This window comes from Scomber scombrus, chromosome 17 (genome assembly GCF_963691925.1).
Source record: "Scomber scombrus chromosome 17, fScoSco1.1, whole genome shotgun sequence".
Lineage (NCBI taxonomy): Eukaryota > Metazoa > Chordata > Actinopteri > Scombriformes > Scombridae > Scomber > Scomber scombrus.
In genome coordinates, this window is record NC_084986.1 from 15173738 (window position 1) to 15196414 (window position 22677).

The following is a 22677-nucleotide window of genomic DNA, read 5'->3' on the forward strand; positions in this document are numbered from 1 at the left end:
TGATCTCTGATTCATACAAGCAGACAATTCTTTGCCATGCATGCTTGAAGACAATTCATACTAAAAATTACTTAAATTTCACCATGTATGAGGAGAATTATAAGTGAATTTTTAATCACACATTGCTTATTTAGGCTAAGATTTTTTTCATTGACCAAATGAATGTATTAGAAAGATTACATAGCACTAATACATTTGCATTTATCGTTGTGTGTGTACTAGCACTTTAATCATGACCAATATGCACTGTATGCATTGTTAAATACCCACGTTTTTGTATGTAGATGAATTATATGGCAGAGACCAACAATCACTCATTCAATAAAAGAAATCTCGCAAACAATAACACTTTATTATCGTGTAACAATCTTGAAAAATGAAAAATATTAAGCACTTCTACCTGCAGTTTCACAGGCTCTCCTGTGGGTGGAGCTCTCACTTCTTTGCCTGCTTGTCATTTTGCTGTCAAAGAATGAATGTGTACAGCTAGCCGGCTGGTAGCTTTGGCAATGTTGTTATTATCAGAATGATATCGCAGCGGGACAGCGGAGAACTTGCTCGGTTTTATACTGTCACAGACCCCAAGAAGCACCAGAAAGGCTATACTGTGTACAAAGTCACCGCAAGGGTAAGTGGAGAAAGAGAGAGAAGGGGATGGGGACTCTTTGACAGCTAGGCTAATGCTAGGTGTTGTTAGCTGTTTAGCTAGAGCTAAGCTAACAGTGGTAACCTCTTGGTGATTAGCTGACAGTGGCAGCAGCCTCTATGAACACCGCAGATGTAGCCAACAGGCATATTAAGACCTGCTTATGTTTTAATATATGGGTTTCTGCTCCTTGTGGGATGTCTGTAGCTGCTAACGTTACATTAGCAATATGAACCATAATAACTGAATCCGACCTGAACCGTGTTAACTGATAGATAGCTGACTAGTTTACGATAGGCGAACATTGAAGCAGGGGGATTACTATTCAAAACACATAACAATAACAAGATAGCTTGTTCATATTGTCATTATTGTTTGAGACACGTTTAAATGCATTTAAATAAGTGATTGACGTCCTTAAGCTGTGCAAGTCTCAACATTATTAACATAAATTAAGTAAACTGCAGTTGTTTTGGGCATCTGGGCTGTAATTTGTAAAAACAGCCCACCCATAGATCATGTGATGGTAATTGAGGAAGTTGCTTCCCTGTGCAAATGAGTCATGTCCCTCAATTCATCTGTACTTGCACTTTTGGTTTGTGTGTGTGTGTCTGTGTCTATGTCTGTGTGCTGTTATTTTACTTATGTATGGGCATAGACCCTGTTAAATAACTTAAAACTTCTGTACAGGCTGAGTTTCTTTTTGTCTCCGCCTGCCTGCCACCCTGCTTGTTATGAATGTTGGTGATGTCTCCCTCTTACACTCAAGACTCCCATCACTCGTTTTATAATGCACTCTTTGTCACACTCAGAGCTGTGTTGCTCATGCTTTTCACAGCCCCACAATAAGGTCTTCGCAGCAAAATCAGCAGCACTCACAGCTTTGCACTGTACTTGAAGGTAGAAGTTGCTCACATGGAAGTTTGTAAAGATTTCTTCTCCCACTTCCACACAGATAATCTCCAGGAAGAACCCAGAGGATGTCCAAGAGGTAGGACATGAAGCCAATTCTTTATAGACTTTCCAAGACCAGTGTAATGTCACATTTGTAGTTTTATTAGTTCATATTTTATCATTTATAAAAAATATATGTTTGGCTCAGCTCCTCACAGATTAGAATTTTTAGCGCAAAGCTTCATTTAACTGTAGATTTAAGGAGAATTGTTGCATTGCTCATTTGCATGTGTTCATGATTAAATGCAGTGTTTCTATTTGAAGGTATTTGAAGGCTTTTTTTCCCACATTGTAAGCTCACTGTCTATATATATATATTTATACACTCCAGATCTTTAAAGCATTCCCCTTTATGATGGTGTGACTTAGAAAATATAGAAGAAAACACACATACAGTACATACTATCTTTATTTGACACACACACAAACTCACAGAGGAATGCAGTCTTGCCTAGAAGCAGCGCTAATGAATCAGGCATGATGTCTATTACTGCATGTGAGTCTGAGAAAGACAAGAGAGAAGCATACCTCCACTGCTGAACAGGATTCCTGTTTGCAAGTGGTGTTCAGCCCAGTTTGCCTCACACCAGCCACCAAGACTTGTATTTCAACTTTAGGCATTTAACCTTTGTGTAAAGACCTTTTTGTTTTACCAGGTTTGTGTTAGAATGTTGTGATTTGTATTTTTAATTGGTGAAAAAAGTTAATGAAAAAAATGTTGTAACGTTGCGGCAGAACAGGAGCATAGCTGATTCATTTTGTTTTCATAACATAGAGTGGTTTAAATGTTTGTAGTGTTGTTTAACACAACATAAGGATTGTCCTATATATATCTCTCCTCTCCCTCTTTTCGTAGATAACAGTGTGGAAAAGATACAGTGATTTCCGGAAACTTCATCAAAACCTCTGGCAGCTGCACAGGAATGTATGTAGCCAGTCAGAGCTGTTTCCTCCCTTTGCCAAGGCCAAAGTCTTTGGTAAGGACTTTAATTTGATCAAATGATTTGTAAGAGCACATTGCAGTAAACCTGCAAGATCATTTTAATCTGTGTACTGCACTTGTATACAACTAATTTTATTGCATTACAATAATAAGGAATGGGGGTTTGGATCTTGGAAACTACGTATTTGTTCACTTTCAATTTCACAACATGACACAGATGTGCTCTGTTTGGTGGAAATTCATGGTTTTGGTTTAGATGAATGTTTAAAGACCAAAAGTCAGTTATATTATATGTATGTATATGTTAAGTGGTGAAAGTAAAACTGTAGTAGTCACAGGCTTTGCTCTAGGACAGTAACTCCTAGAAAAGTAGGGATTACCTTGCCCCCTTGAAACAGCTCTGTGTACTGCTTCTACCAGCATGATCTGCTCTCACTTGACATTTGTTTAAGTGCTGTATTACTGTGTATGTGAGCTCATGTGTGTCTTTGTATCCATGTCTGTATGTGTAGGTCGTTTTGATGACTCAGTGATTGAGGAAAGGCGACAGTGCTCCGAGGATCTCCTACAGTTCTCTGCTAATATCCCTGCTCTCTACAGTAGTCAGCACATCCAAGATTTCTTCAAGGTAGATGAACACACAAACACTTAAACACATACACAATCTGTAGACAAACTATGACTGGAAGGTTTCTTTTTATTGTTTCCCAGGGAGGCGAGGTCCACGACAGCTCAGAGCTCATTGGACCTGCCGAGCCCTTTTCTGACTTCCTGGCAGACAGCTTGTCAGACTGCAGTTCTGATGGTAGGCGACATACAATAATTCCTCCTCAAAATATTATTCCTCTTAATTTAGAATCACTCTTAATTCATACATGCTCAGAGATGTGTGGACATTTCTTTCAGTTCAAAGAGACATCAGCGGTGCAGATGATTTGACCATCACATCAGAGTATGGAGGTAAAGTAGTCTGAATCAGTTAGATTTCCCAATTTTTTTCATATATAGAGCTTGCTGTGAAGTGTGCATCTAATTATATGTCTGTATTAACAGTAACATTCTCTTCCCCCCCAGGCCCGTCCAGTGACAGCGATCTGACCTCCCTGGCTGTGGACACAGACTCTTTGGCAGAGCTGGATGATGGCATGGCCTCAGGCCGCACCTCCCCAAACCAGCCACAGGGGGGAGCCACCAACATTAGCAGCAGCTACAGCCCTCGCTTGCCCTCCCTGCATGAACGCCGCACCCCATCCCCTGCCACAGCTTCTGCCTCCTCAGCCCCTAACCCAGAGGTCAGCTGGCCTGGCCGGACGCCACTCTTCTCTGGCAGTCTGAGGAAAGCCAAGGAACTGAAATCAGATTACCTAGACAAAGCCAGCGAGCTCATCAGTTTGGCTGTAGAGAAGGAGAAAGTACAAGACTACCAGGCAGCTTTTTCCTGCTACCGTAGTGGAGTGGACCTGCTGCTGCAAGGAGTGCAAGGTCAGTTTGCTCGAGAGCTGCTTACTCTTTCAGTGGTGTCCATAAGAGCGCTATTTAAGAACAAGAATAAAAAAACATACTTTTTTAAAATTAGTATTTCCTTTTTTTTTTTTTTTTAGCTAACCCGTATTTTTTAACTGACCTAAAGTTCAAAGAAAGAAGGGACAGTTATTCAAGTGCAGACGCATTATTGTTAAAACAGTATACAGGAGTTCTTCAGCTCTTTATATCTTCAAACTGAATTTGATTTACTCTAATACAAATGTGCAGCAGTGACACAACTTTTGTGCAAAACAATTACAGTTTCTGTCACTGTAGACCAGAGTTTAATGAAAAAGTCTCTGGAGCAGCATTTAAATTCATGACCAACAGTTATTTTACAGAGTAAGCTAATATAGTGGATCCTCCCTGCCTGGTGAACATCCACTTCTTTCACACTTCACACGTCCAGATTCTCAAAGATGATGAAGCTCCCATGATAGCCAATGGTGATATCAAACAACAGTTTTCATAAAGTAATATTCCACGTAGCTAAGAAGCACAATAATGTTCCAGCCCTGACCTCGCGAAGTGTGGAGAGGAAAACCTAAAAGACACCACTTTTCTTTGGGAGTTCATTAGCTTGTTACAAAAATAACCTACCATTTTGTCAGTTAATATAATTATTGTACAGAAACGTTCAACCTTGCTCTATTAAAACTGCTCCATAAACAAAAACTGTTGATCTCATTCACCCCTTTTTCAGGTGAACCCAGTTCCACGCGGCGAGAGGCAGTGAAGAAGAAGACTGCAGAGTACCTGATGCGTGCAGAGCAGATATCCAGTCAGCATCTGAGAAGCGACATGGGTCAAGGGTCAACACAAAGAGTGGTGAGTGGGAGGGAAACATTACTGGCCCATGTGCATCTGTGTTAGATTATGCCAGTGTGTTTTATATGCATGAATCCACTAGTGTCCTCAAGCCACTTAAAACAGTGTGTCAGAGTGGTTGGGTTTATTACAGGGGACAGCATCAGTGCACCTATCAGGAGATTGCTTGGCCTTACTGAAGATACAGATAATATCTTTGCCTTTTGCTCTTTTACACAACTTTGTTAGATAACCTACAATCTTACATTTGTTGTCTCTAACAATTTTCATTTAATGTACATCTTGTTGTTAATAAACTTGCTCTCAAGACTACCGTACTTGAAATAAATCAGTCATTGCAAGAGAGGGTCAAGATGCCTAATGAGTATGACCTAAATGCATACCATAATTGCACTGTGAAATGTTTTTTGTTTGTTTGTTTGTTTGTTTTTTCAAGGCAATGGGGGCACAGTGCTGCCCCTCCACCAGCAGAGGAGGGCAGCAGAGTCCATCTGAGGAGCTGAGAACTTTCAGGGTGTTGGGAGTCATAGATAAGGTTGGTCTTATAAAAGTCTTTCAACTTTCAGCCAAACTTTGTGATTTGACTTTTCCCAGTCAATGATCACAGTTAACAATTCGTACCCCCTAAGACAGCGAGTAAAGGACATGAAAAGACAAATAAATGGATCATAGTGTTAAGATCAGTAATCAGTGTTGTATGTGGCTTTGTAATGACATTCTTGTGGCTCAGCGTGCTATACTGCAATGATAATGGACTGAATAGAGAATAAAATTTGATTTTATACCAGAATTATCTTCTTTCATATTATTGTTATATGGAAGGAGATCATTCTTATGGTGAAAACAAAACAATAACTGCGGCTTAACAAAATTAGGCCCAATTACACTTGGGTCCTGTGATTGCAGTCATTTATCTATTTATTCATTGCCCAACAGAATATGTGTGGATTGTATCCATCTTCAAATTTCTCCTCCTGGTGTCCTTTCCTTCTTCGAGCATCTCTTTTATCTGAAGTGATAAAACGTAATAGATTTACTGGATGGTATAGTAAGGGCTGAGTGTGTGTATGTTTAGCGCCAGTTATGACTACCACAAGGTCAGTTCAGGTTGCTGGTCCTCTCAACCAGCTGCCGAAGCAACTTCACCACTCAGCCATGAAATGACTTGGCAAGCAGCTCAGAGAGAGGCACACAACATTGAATCAATGAGGCTCGTCCTACACACACACACACACACACACACACACACACACACACACACACACACACACACACACACACACACACACACACACACACACACACACACACACACACACACACACACACACACATACACAAAACCCTAAGGAAAATGTTGACACAATACCAACATGTGTTACTCTACAGAGGTGCACGGAAAATCCACAATATGTTAAAAACAAAGTGGACAGACAACAAAAAAAACAAAAACTCATGAGCGGAAAGTAAGCTATCCAGAAATGTCCCAGCTTTTCCTCTCCTCTTTCTCCTCCTCCTCCTCCTCCTCCTCCTCCTCCTCCTCCTCCTCCTCCTCCTTTCACTTTTAATGGGGACAGAGGGGACAGATGGAGAGAGCTCCTCACCCTACTACCCCCCCGCCCCTCCTCTCCGCCTCCCCCTTCCCTGATGTTTGTGTCTTAATTATATTAGTGCCCTGGCTAGCACAGCCACTCTGTTTACTCACAGCTCCATTCATATCCATTTAGCCTGCACCTGTTTGGTCCCAGCCAGGGTCACATGGAGAGAACGCACCCACAAAACATACGCATGCACCACACCGTACACAAACACACACACACACACACACACACACACACACACACACACACACACACACACACACACAAACACTCACAAACACTCACAAACGCTGGGTCACACACATATGCTCAAGCTCCCCCCTGAGACGGTGATGGAGCACGAGAGCAATGGAGATGTCAGAGAGAAAAGGAGGGCTAAAAGAGGAAGGAAATAAAAATGTTAGGAAGAAGAGGAGAGAAGGGGAGAAAGTAAAAGGAAGTAACGTGGGAGATTTAGCTCCTTTTTTGTTGGAATATTGGTACAGATGGAAGGAAAGTCAGGATTTAGAGTTGGTGCAGGTAGCCATTACTGTGAAATATTTTTCAAGTAAAACGTCTGCTCCCAAATTGAAAAATGTTGCTGCACAGAAAAGAAACTTGTGCATCTGAAAATATGAACATACATTTGAATGACCAGACATTCGTCTTGCAGATTCTATATCCTTTTTAATGCATTTCATGTGCTTATTCATTAAAATTATTTGATTAATCAAATGAAAAACACAATGTTAAAAATATATGTGTATCTCAGTGTGGTAGTTTGTGAAAAAAGAAAATAATTAAAATGAAAAAATATATAAGTTTAGACTGCAATCTTACAATAATGGCAATTTAAAACGTTTCCTATCTTTGCCGAATAAATGACATAAAAAATTAAGTGATTATTGAAATAGTTGGGGATTCAATTTATATCCATCAGCTATTCTATTTCAGCTCTGCTTTTGGCTAATATAGCATACAGAAATCTATAAACTCCATTTAGTGTTTTGTGGCTGGGACTTCAGTTTGGTTAACACAGTAGGGTCTGATGTGTTAATGCCAGTTTTCCACTATTATTTAGGGACCTACATTTATCTTGCTGTGACCCTTGTGTGGGCCCTGACCCAGTCACTGAAAACACTGCTCTGGAGGACATAACTACTATATCATCTTAGACTGTGTACAGTATGTTTGATCCTACCTGGCAATTAATGGCACTCTTCCATCACAGGTTCTTTTGGTCATGGACAAGAGAACACAAGAGACGTTCATCCTGAAAGTAAGTGTAATGTGTGTGTGTGTGTGTGTGTGTGTGTGTGTGTGTGTGTGTGTGTGTGTGTGTGTGTGTGTGTGTGTGTGTGTGTGTGTGTGTGTAAATCCTGCATCCTCGTCGTCCTGACTGTAAGTGTTAGTGTGAAGTGTGCCAGAAGCCCCTCTGTGTGACCGGTGTAATTGATTCTAATGGGCCTGTCCCTGTCAGCTCCTCTGCTCTCAGGTGTGAGACGTGTGCCAGACGCCAACGCGGGCACAGATGACTACACACACGTGCGCACACATAACAAGCATATCTACACACACATGCTGCCAATGTGAACTTTACGTGTAGCACTGATGGATTTGTGTGGCTCTTTTAAAAGTCACGCGCTGTATGTGGCTTGATGAATCCAGTGACTTTGGGTTGCCATGGGGCATAGCTGGCAACTCGTTAATGGGAGGTTTCTCCTTTGCCACATTCTCTTCCTCTTTTTTTTCTGCACCTTATTCTTTTTACAACCTAAATGCTCACCTTCCTCTTCCTCCTCCCATCCATGCCCTCCTCATTTGGGTTAATTTTCCTTTTCTCCTCTTGTCCTTAAATGCACTTACTCTCACTTTAATTACTCACCGCCTCACCTCTTCTCTTTTTCCCTGCAGGGTCTGAGGAAGAGCAGTGACTGTGGGAGGACTAAGAGGACCATCATGCCTCACTCTGTGCCCCACATGGTGCAGCTGAAGAAGTTCATTGTCTCTGAAGACACTGTGTTCGTTTTGCTGCAGTACGCTGAAGGTAAGACACACATCTCATTTTTCCCTCCTTTGTCTTTTTTACCTCCCAACTGTCCTTTCCCCTCCTTCACCTGCTCTCTCTTTCTCTCTTCTCCCATCCCTTCCTCTGCCCTTGTTCCAGACAGATGTTTGATAGAGATGGGTGTGTGTCACAGGTCATTATTCTGAATACCAGGTGGCGCCATGCTTTATTAGCTATGCCAACACCTGGGCCTCCTTAAATCCCACTCACTCTAGGTTGTGTGTGTAGCTCATGTGTGTGGGTGAGTGCGTACAATGAAATGCAGCCATATTTTTTGATGCCCTGTAACCTATTCAATCTGGTGTACTCCATTACCACCGTGCGCTAATATTAGTGGACAATATTGAATATCATACGGGTCTGTACGACATGATTTAATAAAGCTAATCAAATGCAAGAAAAGACACAGATTCACGACAGTTGCATCCCAGCACTGTGATCCAAAAAACCAAGGCTTGATTGTTATTCTTCTATAGGATGCTGTTCTTAAACATAGTAGCTGATGGGTTTAATGAGAATAGACAGGCAGACGCAGAGAGGCAGTGACCTGAGTGACATTGGACAAAACAACATGTGGATGGTTTTACTTTCTAAACCATCGAGCTGCCCTGCTATCATTATCATCACTGTGAACTCCCTATCCATTCTCATCACACACAACAGATGCTGGCTTCCAATTGCTTTCACAGCTCTCTCTCTCTCTGTTTTTGTGTGTGTGTGTGTGTGTGTGTGTGTGTGTGTGTGTGTGTGTGTGTGTGTGTGTGTGTGTGTGTGTGTGTGTGTGTGTGTGTGTGTGTGGGCACATGAGAGAGACAAGTTAGAATAGAATTTACATTGGGAACTTAAACAAACATGCACATATACCCAAATTGGATGGATTCAGTAGCAATTGGTTTTGTTTACCTTTGTTACTCATTCATAAGTGCAAACTGATAAGCATTGTTTCCCAAATAGTCTCTGTTACTAAGAAGTCCCAAAACCAAAGTCTGTTTTGCTCAAATGCTTTTTACATTTCCACCTTTTGCATTTTCCAGAAGAACCATGAATATTAAACAGATATTAGGTGGAATGATAGCTGAGAGCGACTTTTTCTTTTTTTATATGGTGTTTTTAGATGCATTTGTAATTTACTGCTGTGCAACTCTGATGCTCGAAGAGACCTACAGAGATTGGCAAGGAGACTGAAACCCCCAGAATAACGTCTGGTTATTTTTCTGCTCAAGGCTTGGGATCCCCAGACTCTGTGTGGCTATTCCAGCCTAGAAATACTGATTGGTTTACTGCACTTGGTACAAAATGGGCTGGGGGGACCCAAAGCCCATCCTTGCCATGGGCTTCATAGCAGGTTAATTTGGCCCTGTTTCCCCTGTAGCATGTAACCGCACTGAAATACTTTAAGTGGAGTAGTCTAGACATCTACTATATATAACTTTATTAAAACATCAACATACCATCCCTAACCCAGTGTAGCTACTATTGGCACCCAGTTATTGCCTACTGTATAAATTAATGCTTTTATTTGACCAGTGCTGCTACCCCCAGAGCAGCAACTTTTTGGAGACAGATACTATGACCAAAGAACTAAATACTGATTTAGTTGAAACACAGTTGGATTTACGATGTTCCTAAAAAAAGACAAACAAAGAAAAATGTAATTACCCAGACATACCTTGGTTTTCTTTTTCTAGGTTTTCTCCTTCCTTTCCTTCTCTGTTTACCTACATAGTTAAATGTACTCTTCTTTATATTTTTCTAATGTCCTGTTCCTTCATCTTCAGGTGGAAAGTTGTGGTCTCACATTGGAAAGTACCTGCGCACTTCCAGCCCAGAGGAGAGCTTTGATATTCCTTTCATCCAAAAGAGCCACACAACAGCTGTACACTCTCCACAACACACTGTACCACAGCGCGGTACAGATTCAGCCAGTTCTGGCTCAGGGCCTGCTACTGGTTCTGATCCTGTCTCAGGGCTGCAGAATGAAGGGAAGGACCTCATCACGTCCTCTCATAAAAGCATTCTCCCTACCAGGATTATGAAACAAATTGGAGCCCAATCAGACTCTGGAGCCACCTCTGAGGAAGAGTGCACCAACAGTTATTTAACACTGTGCAATGAGTATGAACAAGAAAAAGTAGAACCAGATACACTAGAAGGAGAGGAAGAGAAGAGCGAACAGGAAATGTTGTCACTGGAAGTTCCCATTACTTCCTCACGTAGCCGCTCACTACTTAGCAACGACAGCCTCTCTTCACCTATCAGCTCTCAGGAACTTGGCTTTTTCACCGAATCTTCAGACAAAAGTGGCCCCAACCATGAAAATGAGCAATACTTTGGCACAGGACAGGACCAAAGCGAAGTCTTTAGTCCTTTGCCCTCGCCTGCTGTGCCTCTGTCTTTGGATCAGTCCAAACACACACCAATGGAGTTTTTTCGTATAGACAGCAAAGACAGTGCAAGCGAGGTGACCTGCCTTGACTTGGGAACCTCACATAAACAGGTCCCCCTCTTTTCTACTTCTGACCTGAGCTCAGATGTCACTGAGGATCTTCCAGAGCTGGCTCAGGAGGTCAAGGGCCACAGTTCAGAGCTTTGGGGGTTAGACTGTAGTGATAAAGGTTCCAATGAATCAGTGCCAGTCATTTCATTCAAAGAGGCAGTAGTCGAGGATGAGGGTCACCCCCCAGACCTTTTGGTCAACCTGCCTGCAATGAGCGGGACTGTAGACTATTTACAGGAGGAATTAGAGACTTCAGGGGTGAGTGTGGGTCTCGAGGCCACCGCCTCTCCTCAAAAGTTCATCCAGCCCGATGTTCTGCAGCTTCACAGCCAGCCGGAGGATGAAGAGCAGCAGCCATTAGAGCAGGAGCATTCGTCTTTGTGTACAGCCTCTGATACTTGTGATACCAGTGCTGCATCTTCCTCTTGTTTGACTTCACTGTGGGGCGACTACAGCTTGGCTTATGGACAAAAGGCCTCAGAGAAGATGGGGGTTGATCCTTTATGCCAAAATAATGACCTCTTGCTTGATGCATGCATTCCAGTTACTGACTCTGTTAGTGAGAAACTAAAAGCCAGCACAGGTGTAAACACAACCACAGACGTGGTTCCGAACCCCCGTGGGAACAGTGAAGGCTCAATCCCAGCCACAAACTGCACTGACACGTGTGCGGTGGTTCAGAGCTTATTAGATCTTGATGGTGAATCATCAAGAATTATTAGTAACACAGGTGGCAGCGCATTTGATAAAGAAGTATCGCGGCTGTTTGCAGAGCTGGACGAGCTGTCGTTGGCTGCATCCCAAGCTCGTATCCCGGAGCCGTTTGTACGATGCTGGGCCGTAGAGATGTTGACAGCCCTGGATTCTCTGCACCAAGAGGGCATCATCTGTCGAGACCTCAACCCCAACAACATCCTGCTCGACCACCAAGGTTAGAAATCCTTTTTTTACCAAAGCCTCTTTTCTTGTGGTTTTCTTAATGTTATAGACAAGAATTTATATGAAAGTTTAATGGAACATGCAAACCTCTGCAAACAACTACTGAGCTACTTTTAAAGATGAACAACGGCTAGAGATTTAAATGTTAAATGGTTACACTGTACTTAGTAAGAAACTTGGAAACTTGGGGCTAATCTTTTGATGGCTGGTGAACAAACTGAACTTCCCACAACTGAAAAAAACACAAGAATGATTAATTCTGCCAATTTATTTGCACTGAACAGAGGCTGCAGCAGAAACAATAACTTCCCGACTGTTAGGTTGTCTGTTGAGATTTTAACCAGGGGTTTTTCAGACATAAATTGTTCAGAAAGGATCTAATGAAAATCCTATAGTCATTTGTTGACATATGCTCATATTTCTCTTACACTAAACATTACACATGTACCATGTTGATGTCATATTTGTTAACCAAATGCCTTTTCCAAGATATGAAGTTAACATCTCTGCTTATTGCACTCTTGAAGCCGGTTCCGGTCTTAACACAGGATTGTCTCTGTCAAACCATGATCTAATCTATTTACCAAAATGAAGGCTCTTCCAGAAGAGAAAATGTTGTTTTACCAGGAGGTCACAGATTCCCCCTCAACTTCTTCTTTTGTGGTCCTACAATCATCTCTCTCCACCTCGTTATCAACAAGCGTCTAATTAGCTGAGTGGCTGTTTTCGTCTCCCTGGTGGTAATTATTGTTCTAAAGGGCCCATCAACGGAGTAGTGTGGTGCATCAGTCTGGCTAGCCCAGGCTAATGGCCACGGCTACCTAATGACACCATTAGTTCTAATGATAGTGTTAACGGGTAGCCGCTAAACAGGAGTAATCGCTGAGGCTGTGTGCTTGAAAAGCTCGCGGAGGGTTGCATAAAGGAACGGAGAAAGGAAGTGCTCCAAAGGTGAGCAAACAGTTTGAAAAGTAGAAAGTCAGAGTGGCACTTGACCATGTGACTGATGAGAGGCTGAACGTAAAAAGACACACTTCAACTTTGAGCTAAATACTTTTAATTTCTTTCTCCTCAGGTCATGTTCAGCTTACTTATTTCTGTAGCTGGAGTGATGTGGAAGAATCATTTGACAAAGAGGCCTTTGCCAACATGTACTGTGCACCAGGTGAGACATGCATCCCTTTTTCTCTGTCTACTCATTCTACACTTCTTCATTTCATAATCTATGTTTGTCAGTAAGTAGGTTTGTGTACGGTGAATTCTGTGTAGGCATGTAGGGCCATAAGTAAGCCACTTTCCCATGGTCATAAACCCCTCATCCATAGCCAAACATGAATTACTATCCAAGTGCACATAAATTATTTTCATTTCATTTTCATTATTCATTCTTTTGATTGACAGAAATCTTTATGCAGGGGTGCTCTTCCCTTTCTGTTCTGTAGTTTTCTTGCTATTTTTAGATTCAAGGAAGCATATGTAAAAGACACACAAAGTATGCACCATGGCAGTGTTAATTTATGTTGGATGAATTGGTTAATAGCTGCTGGATAAACTGGAAATAACTGTTTTTTTCAATGTCTTGCAGTCAGTTTTGAGAAGCTGGATCTTGTTGTAGTTCTATAGTTGTCCTGTAGAGTGTGCTGCTGTGCAACAGTGAGCCAATGGTATGGTAACCCTGTGTGTTGCCCCCAGCAGGCTTGTGGCAGCTCTGGCATGCTGTTTAAAAGCTGCCTAAAACAAACTGCTGCTAGACTACAACACCATGTCCCTACTTAGCACTTCTGTGTGTGGAGGGTGTGTGTATGTGTGTACACATAAACACGCACACACATTTGACATCTATGGGTGGATACCTTTTGCAATATGCTCCTGCTTTAAGTGTATGGATTCACACTCTGTTGGGTAACTAATGTGTGATGTGTTTAATTACATTTTCCATAACTATGCAGGATTAAAAGAAAAACGTTAGCTGAAAACACTAGATGTACTCTGAGACGTACACAATGACCCTCACACCCATTCACCCTCCCACGCACTTATATTAAGCCATTCTCTCATATTCATCTGCGCTCTCTCAAGCCAGGAAGGTCACTTCAGATTTAAATCCTCCTTGTGTCTAGAATGTACAGTATGCCACTATTGTAATAAATCTGAAAGCAAAAAACTGCTCTATCTAATATCCAAAGTGTGCGTTTTTATTCCCTTAGCAACAGTGTGTTTAAAAGCCTACTAATGGAAATAAAAGCACATAGACATATGTTTCAGTGGCCAGCAGGAGATGACCTAAAGACAGAGGAGTAAAGCTCAGCACAAGGACCTGTATGCATAATGCAGCTTAAAAAGTGCTACACCTAGACATATTTCCACTTAAGTAATTGTGTAATTAATGTTACTGTTATTACAAGCAATGAGGGATTTTTACACAAGTGAAAATGTGGGGATGATAGGTTTGGCAGGAAGCTTGAAAACATATTAAATATATATTTTTAAAAAGCTGGATTTTGACAAAATGTACAGTTAACTTTTAGTTTGTTATTACACCACATATTTTATGTTGCAACTAATTTTCATTATCAGATCATCTAGAAATGTATTTTTCATAAGTCAATTCAAATGTATGTCTTCAGATTTCCATGTTTACCAAAAGCATTCAATTTACTGTAAAATGATGGGGAGGGAGGGAAATTGGTCAAGAGGCCATGAGCGTGTTCTCAACATTTGGTGTTTTCACTTGATAACAGACTTAAGTGTTTAATCCATCATCAAAATTGGCTTTAAGTATTTAATTGTACATTGGTAAATTTACTTTAATGATTGCAAATTTTGATGTAGTTTAGTTTGATGACTAATATGGAAAAAATTCCAGTTGGACTCAGTGTCCGGGGGATGATGAGTAGGGTTGGAAAAAAGAAACGCAGGTGTAATCAAATGAATACGAATGCACAACATTTTTCTCTTAACTCAGTAAACATTATTAGAGTAAGAGAGGTAATGTGTGAATCACATTTATGTCGTGTCCACATTCAGCTCACTCAAATCTTGACATGAACAGAGGTGATTCAAGAACATTTTTATGGCCAAAAATAAAATATGAATAAAAATAAAAATATGAATGTCAGCTGTTTAGTGAACTGAAGTGGGGTGAAACTGACCTCAGCGCAGGTGTGAAAGGTCTTGTTAGTTAAATGAGTGTTGATCTCATGTGGATCAATGAATGAAATACATATTACCAGCCAGCAGGGGGTGTGTTATGCTGCTGTTGAGCGAAAAGACCACTTCTACGTCTATTGACTGTCCTATTCAAACAACTTTGTCTCTTTTTCTTGTCCATCTTTTTCAGTTCACCTTTTCATTGTTATTGTTAAAGTTGGTTATAATCATATTACAAAGGCATGAGTTCTGTTCTGTTTTGCTCGCTTGTATTTACTCCATACTTCCTGACCCCTACAGCTGGTGCATGCATATATCTGATGTATGTGCTTGTTAACACACACACAAACGCAGAGGTTAGTGAGTGTGTGTCTCTCCTGCCCTTTTTATGTATTGCTGTTTATCCAGACAGGGTCAGTTCTAGCGATGGCTTCATTCCTGATGACAGATTTATGACTGTTTGCCAGAAAGCTAGCAGGGGGCCTGCTGTGACCGTATGTGCGTTTGTGTGTGCGTGTGTGTGTGTGTGTAAGAAGGAGGGAAACATGTTTTCAAAGCGCACACATTCACACCCAAAAAACACGGGAGTGGACTCGGAAAAATACAGCAGCAGGGTATTAATCTGTTTATTCTGCACTTCTGCTTATTTACTTTCTCACCGTTTTGTCATCACTGATAAACATCAGATGGCAAATGTTTTGTTTCCTAGTAAGAAAAAAAATAAGCTGCTGATTGACAGGGTGGCAAACCTAATTTGAGCTGAAATGGGAATTGTTTATTGTTCTGTTTAAAGGGAACAAGGCCAAAACCGATTGTCTTCAGTGTCTAAGAAAAGGGAAATTCAGTATTCTTCCCCTCTGAGGTAACAAGTCAGTTACTGAGGACTCTGATGATACACGCTTTTGTTTTCAGTTTTTTTTCCTGTGTACCTGCTTAGCCACAGTGTGATCAAATGGAAGATAAACCTTACTTCCCCTTTTGTCACTGAGCTGTCATCTCAGTATTTTAAATAGCTCTTCAAGTAAGAAATGATACCATGAAAGCAATTCTGCTGCATGATTTGAATATTTTTTTACTCTTTCCTCATAGTGAAGATGGGTCTAAGTATTTGTTATATCAACAATTTTGCAGCACTTAAACTGAGCTACTGCAGCTCATAAGACACACTTTCATAGTCTTGGAACATCACATTGTACACCGATCCCTCCTTAGTTCCTACCTGTGTACTCTTAACTTCCTCTTTCAACAATGACTATCGGTTAAGTTTTTAGGGAAGTTGGTCTAAGAGGAGAAGAGAGAAAGTTCCTTATGGCCCCCAGGAGAGAGGAGATGGAGTGTGATTAAGATACAAAGCAGGAGGGAACTGCATTGTTTAGGGGAAAGGGAAGAAGAAGAGGCCACGAGGTGAACACGCTGTATTGTTGTACCTCTTCAGTATTCTTTGTTTTCTTAGATTTCTCATGATGAAGTGTTCAAGAAGTGAAAATGTCAGGTTGTTTTATAGTAATTGTGTGCTCTCAAAGATCACATAGTGCACTGTAATAGTGGGGTTTGAATGACCCATGGCCTGTGGATGTGGTTAATTCCCCTTCCCATCCTCTTTCTCTCTATCTCCCTTTCTCCCTGCTTCACTCTGACAGAGCGGTAAGTGTAGCCAGCTCCACTGTACTCTCCCTGCAGCTCCTTAGACATTAATCCATTGTGATGACATCGACCTTGCTCTGAGATGTGTGCGTGTATGTGTGTGTGCGTGTGTGTCCAGTATCTCCCCTCCGGCTCATAACTACGCAGGTATCACTAGTCCATTCAATGACGATCTTCTCTCCTTGGCTGTCAAAACAGTAGTCCTGGGGAGCCCTGAAGACTGGCTGCTCAGTTGGCTGTGTGTATGTGATTTTGTGTCTATGCATATGTGTGTGTGTATGTGTGTGTACAAAATGTGCAAGTAGTATCATAGCCCGCTCTAACCTTGGCTGCAAGAGAGCCACACAGGCCCCTGGAGTTACCGGCAGCCTCCAGGAGATGAGGGGTCTTTGTCTTTTGTGCTCCCCCAGCTGAGGAGCCTGGTCTCTGGGCACACACAGCCATGACCCTGGGTCCCGGCCCTGTGGGTGACCGAGCCCCCTCCCTCTGGAGAGAGCAGAGCAGAGGGAAGCTGAGCAGCACAAGAGGCCATCTGGTACCCAGCGGAGCTAGTGCACACACACACACACACACACACACACACACACACACACACACACTTTTGACTTTAGCAGATGAGTATCTCTTGTGGTTTCTATGTCTTACACACACACACACACAGTAGAGTCCCTACAGTCGAGCTTTCTGTCTCATTGCTTGTGTGCCCAACTGTCTCATATTGCTGCCATGGAGTAGACTTAAACTGGACAGTTGTAAGTGGAAAAGTTCACCCTGAGAAGCTTCTGTAGTTTGTACATGTTTGTAAAGCAAGCATATGTGTATATCCCTAATTTAAGACTAAGCAGAAGTCCAACAAGAGAGAATTTATTCAGAAGAGGAAGAAACAGTAAATGATGTCAGTGTAAATGCTGAAAACATTTAAATATTGTAAAAAACTGTATTGTCAAGAAATCAGGCTGTCAAGAAATAACATTTAAGGCAGACAAGTCAGAAGACTAGATTATTTCATGGAGCTAAGTGCAGCAGTGAGGAAAACTGAACAAAAATGTTATATAATTTTCTCTTGTGTTTCTGCTTTATATTTCTTGGTGTGTGTGTGTGTTGTGTGAGTGTGTGTATTTGCGTTTGAGGTCAGGTCATGCAGATGGTGTGAAGTTGCAGCACAGACGGTTTCCTCAATTTAACTGCTTTTTTATTATGCAAATCACCCCTTTATGAGACACACACTTGTTTGTGTGTGTGTGACTGTGTCCACGTTTTCGTACTCAGTTTCATATCAGTTCAGTTAAATATGAAGTAATCTAAAGATGACGTACAAAAACTATTTTGGGAGTTTTAAAGCAAGATGGCTTAAAGGATGAAGTCATGTGAGGGATTTGAAACATTTAGCAAGTAAGCTTAAGATTATAACATATTTTTAAATATATATATTTGATTATTTTCTTATTTTACATCAGTCACAAGTAAATTGTTGCCTGTTCTCCCTCAATACGATCTATTTTGCTGCATGTTAATGAATCGATTAATCTTGTGTCTTCCTATCATTTTGCTCTTGTTTCAGAGGTTGGAGGCATCAGTGAGGAGACCGCTGCGTGTGATTGGTGGAGTTTGGGCGCCATCCTGTTTGAGCTTCTGACAGGCATGGTGAGTCAAAAAGTATTAAAAAAATGTGTCTTTGTTGCAAAGGTGTTGTGGGATGTCTGTAGGTGTCTTGGCTTTCAACTCTCTCACACTCTTTATGGTCTTGCCAGATTGTGTGTGACTGTGCATGTGCCTGTATGTGTTTGAGCCAGCAGAGTTTGTTGTTTTTGGTGTGTCACACAACGCATGTGTGTGAGGTGCGTCTTGGCTGCCGTCTCTTACTCTGGTTCTCGGGGAGTGCCAGGGGTGTCTGTGTGACTTTCTCCCCCAGCCTGAGCTCCATCTGCTGGGCCAGGGGGTCAGCTCTCCCCGGGCTTCTTTGCTGGCTCCTGGAGCAGCGCCGGGCTTGGAGCACGCTGACCTCAGATCGGCATGAAAGGTGAAGTCCAGGGCAGCTCTCGAAGGTGCCACAACTCAGCTAGTCCAGGATATGGGCTGTCTGAGGGACCATCTTTTAAGACAGGCTTGGGAGGAGGGGGAGCCTTTGTTTGGAACACAACAGATACATATCCAGCTGCTACACAAGTCTGGAAACATTTTCCCATTCTGTTGAGTGACAACGTGTGTTATCTATACTAATTACAACTTCATGCTGTCTTGAAGAACAAATACACACACAGTAGCACGCACAGACACCCAGTGCAGGTGCAGTTCAATTTGTTATTGCCGATTAAATTTGAATAAATTCTAACTGATTGCCAGGAGGCATATTTTCATATCAGCCATCAGTAGTACCCATCAATGGCCCAAACATGGGTCGGGGTGTTAGGTTGGTGTTATTATGTTGAACAATACATACCCACTTACCTGGGGAAAAAAACTCACACAGATGTCTCCTTTGATGATTATGTCTGGGTACGGCCCTGGCAAGGATACACACACACATACAGCGGCACACATAGTGTCTCTTGATCCTTGCAGGATAAGATCTTGCCTGGAGCAGTCTTGACTGCAGCTAGGAACCCAGCCAGATCTCCTGCAGCACGTATCAGCAGAGAGAGAGCGAGAGGCAACCGACCTTACTGATGGAAACACAAACACACAGTTTAGGCCTTTCACTTCCTGCACACGTTCTGTTCTAGCATTTTCAGATTGTCGGTGTAGATGCGCTTAAAGACGTGCTGTTACAACATACAGTGATTACAGTTATTATTGTTATAATTATTTTGACAATTGTGGTATATTCTGTGGCTATAAAAGCACTTACAGGTCTTGTGCTCCCTTTCTCTCACCTCTGAGATTATTTTGTACATTTTTATTTTTTTATGAGTGCAACAATCCTTTGTTAACTGAGATGGCAGTTTGATCTGGCCATATTTTAGTTTAAAAAACAAATAAAAATGACTTAAAGTTTATTGCTGCTGGCCCTTCCAGTAAACTTGCTCTGTATTCATGAACAAATAAACTGTGTTTTTTCCATGTCATTTATTCTGTGACAGTCGCTCTCGGCTGACACACACAGCAGTTCCAAGAAAGAGCAACACTAGTGAAATCATGTCCTTGTTATAGTTGCTGTGATCAGTGTTGTTTCAGGTGCTCAGACTCTTTGGTCTCCTCCTATTTGTCCAGTCCCGGCACTCTCACACTGACCTAGGCTCTGCGGGTGTCAGTATATCTGTCCCCTCAGCTCTCAGACTGTCAGGTTTTCTGTGTTTGGATTGATGGTTATCTCTTCTTTCCACCCCCTCCTTCCCTCTCCACAGTCTCTGCTCCATTGCCATCCAGCGGGAATCGGTCGCCACACGGCTCTCAACATCCCTGAGTCTGTTTCAGAGGAGGCCAGATCACTGCTGGAGCAGGTGAGAGTCTAGTGTACTACTGATGTTTTCAGCCTTTGCATGTAATTCATTTAATCCATTGAACCACCCAAAAAGTTTTTTCTGTATTTATTCAATTCCTTACAAAAGTTGAATGCTGTTGAAAGGGGAAATTGGAGAAACTGTGAATATGTTGACTGGTAACATAAACAGAGAATGTGTATGTATACCATTAATGACTTGCACCATGCTAATATCTTCAAGCTAATTGCAAAGCTTCAAAACTGGTAATCTTTAGATGTGTATTAATGTGGCTGGCCTGGACTTATCTGCTTCTAATGCAGCACAAATCTGCCATGATTTAAATGTGTTTGTGCTTTGCTGTGAGGGATTGGATATATAAATACTATAGTATCCCTAATAACTTAAATAGTAATAATAATTTGATGAGTTTCAATCCATATAAAGTGCACATGCTAATGCTATATTCTGCAGCTGTCTTTATGCTCAAACAAAAAAAAGATAACATATAGGTTTTGTGGTGCTGTTAAGTTTCTTAGTTCCCACGCCTCTGTACTGTAAATGTTTCTTCTTTGTCTCACTGGCTAAGAAAGGCTTTTATGTCATTGTGGGGGTTTTTTACGTGTTGAATTAGAAACTTCTTTTCTCATGTTGTTCTGTGCAGTTGCTCCAGTACAACCCAATGGAGAGACTGGGAGCAGGAGTAGCAGGTGCAGATGATATCAAATCCCACCCCTTCTTTGCCAGAGTGGACTGGCCCAAGTAGATGCTGCGCTGCGCGGGACTGTGGAAACCAGAGCAACACGTTGGGGAAACTGGCTGTGAACTCCTGTCAGACAGAACACAAACAGATCTAAAGTAAATCCACTTCTGTGCTCAGATTTATGTATATCTGCACAGATCTCCCATTTTGTGTGTGGTCATTGGATTTTTTTTTTTTTTTAATTAAGTGTGCCAACCAGCAGTATTACTTTCCTTGTAAATTGCTTCTTTCTTTATCTTATAGAAGACTTGGCTTGTCAATTTCGTGGTGCAGGGAACACGTATCATGTGTGGTGCAATAATTTATACAGTAAATGCTTGTATGAGTGATGATCCACTAGAACATTGCGTTTTTTGACTTTTACACTCCTCAAACAGTAGCTTTAAGCCAAAATGACACGACTGAAATTAATAGGTGAAATTTTTCTGTGTTTTCTCCGCATTTATGAAATAATGTATTTCACCCATTCATACTGATACAGGCTTAAATCACCTTTGCTTTAGACCCATGTGCAATACGCTCATTTTGTTGCCATCTAAAACACTATCATTGCTCACACAGGTTGGCTGATGACTCTGCCAACAGCGCCCATTGAGATTAATGGAAGTGAGACGGGTTGAGCTTTTTATTTGTTGCTAGGGTTGTGCTGCTCCGATCTGGACAATTTCTCATTTGTAACATCATTATTAATTACAGCAAGAGATGGACACTATGCAAGGTGAACGAACAAAATATTATGAGGCAGTAGATGAGTATTGTTGTGGAGTGAAGTATTTAATTATATTAAGATTATGGCTGGGAAAAGAGCCAGTTTAATATACAGCATAGGCATTCTCCCTGGGCTCAAAATACATCTTTGAAACTAGCCCTTTTTATGAATTGTAGTTATTTTATATTATGAATATCAGAGGAAACTCTGCACTAAACAACACTGCATTTTGTGCTTGCAAGAATATGATTTATGTAATACATTTAATACAATGGAGAAAATAAATAAATAAATAGCGTCTTGTCTTGTAAATACCCCTTTTAAAGGGCATTGTGCTGAGTGAATGCACAGGTGTCAAAGCTTCGATTACGTCTCTGTCAGGCACTTACTGCCTCATCAATCAAATCCTTTTTATTTGATTGTGTAGGTTTTATATTTGAGCAACACATCTGCTAACTTGCCACACAGATCTTAAATGCTGATTTTATAATATCTATACTGACTAAAATGTATGGTAACAGTTTCATGGTTACATTACATGCCATTTATCACTTCTACTTATATATCAAACGCAGCTTAATACATTTCTCTAACAGTACACAGATAATCACTCCACTGCACTGCGCTATAATACATGTTGACTGACAGATACCTTAAATTACAAGGTCCATATTCCATCTATTAACCCTTTTTATCAGACACAAATCAAAGTGAGATTTTCTTTCCTGTTTCTATTAAAAGTTCACTCTTCTCTGTATGTCAGTGCAGTCTGGAAAACAATAAACACACCTGGACATTAACAGCTTTGATGTTTCCTCTTTTTGGATTTCATACAAGGAGCTGCAAGTGTGTCATGTTTTTTCTGAGGCCTCAGCCCCTCTGTTATCAGCAGGACTGATGATACTCCTAGAAAGCCGCTGTCACTCCCGCTGAGTGTCACCCTGACCGTAATATGAGCTGGCGCAAAGGCATGCAAATGCATACACATAGCACAGTAAATCCTTAGCACCCAT

The 22677-nt window shown here is 41.4% G+C and overlaps 1 protein-coding gene across 2 annotated transcripts; it reads left to right on the forward strand.

The window, feature by feature from the left end:
* The first annotated feature begins 481 nt into the window (after window positions 1-481).
* On the forward strand, window positions 482-22442 carry rps6kc1 (ribosomal protein S6 kinase polypeptide 1). Of its 2 annotated transcripts, XM_062437424.1 has the most exons (16): window positions 482-628; window positions 1602-1637; window positions 2457-2577; window positions 3056-3171; window positions 3255-3348; window positions 3450-3503; window positions 3618-4025; window positions 4771-4895; window positions 5332-5430; window positions 7707-7754; window positions 8390-8522; window positions 10322-11971; window positions 13055-13144; window positions 18335-18417; window positions 20118-20213; window positions 20857-22442. In XM_062437424.1, the coding sequence occupies exons 1-16, from the start codon at window positions 527-529 to the stop codon at window positions 20956-20958; spliced, it is 3357 nt and encodes a 1118-aa protein (XP_062293408.1). In that variant the 5' UTR covers window positions 482-526; the 3' UTR covers window positions 20959-22442. The 2 variants fall into 2 exon arrangements, 1 of the variants encoding a protein (XP_062293408.1); XR_009927308.1 differs by lacking the exon at window positions 20857-22442 and having other exon boundaries at window positions 18335-18793; window positions 20118-20207.
* The last annotated feature ends 235 nt before the right edge of the window (window positions 22443-22677 follow it).

What these genes read in the sequence shown, in the direction of transcription:
- rps6kc1 (XM_062437424.1), top strand. Translation starts at nt 527, where the DNA reads ATGATATCGCAGCGGGACAGCGGAGAACTTGCTCGGTTTTATACTGTC. An exon ending in AAGAGACGTTCATCCTGAAA is followed by an intron (nt 7,755 to 8,389) that starts GTAAGTGTAATG and finishes TTTTCCCTGCAG; the next exon opens with GGTCTGAGGAAGAGCAGTGA. An exon ending in CCAGATCACTGCTGGAGCAG is followed by an intron (nt 20,214 to 20,856) that starts GTGAGAGTCTAG and finishes TGTTCTGTGCAG; the next exon opens with TTGCTCCAGTACAACCCAAT.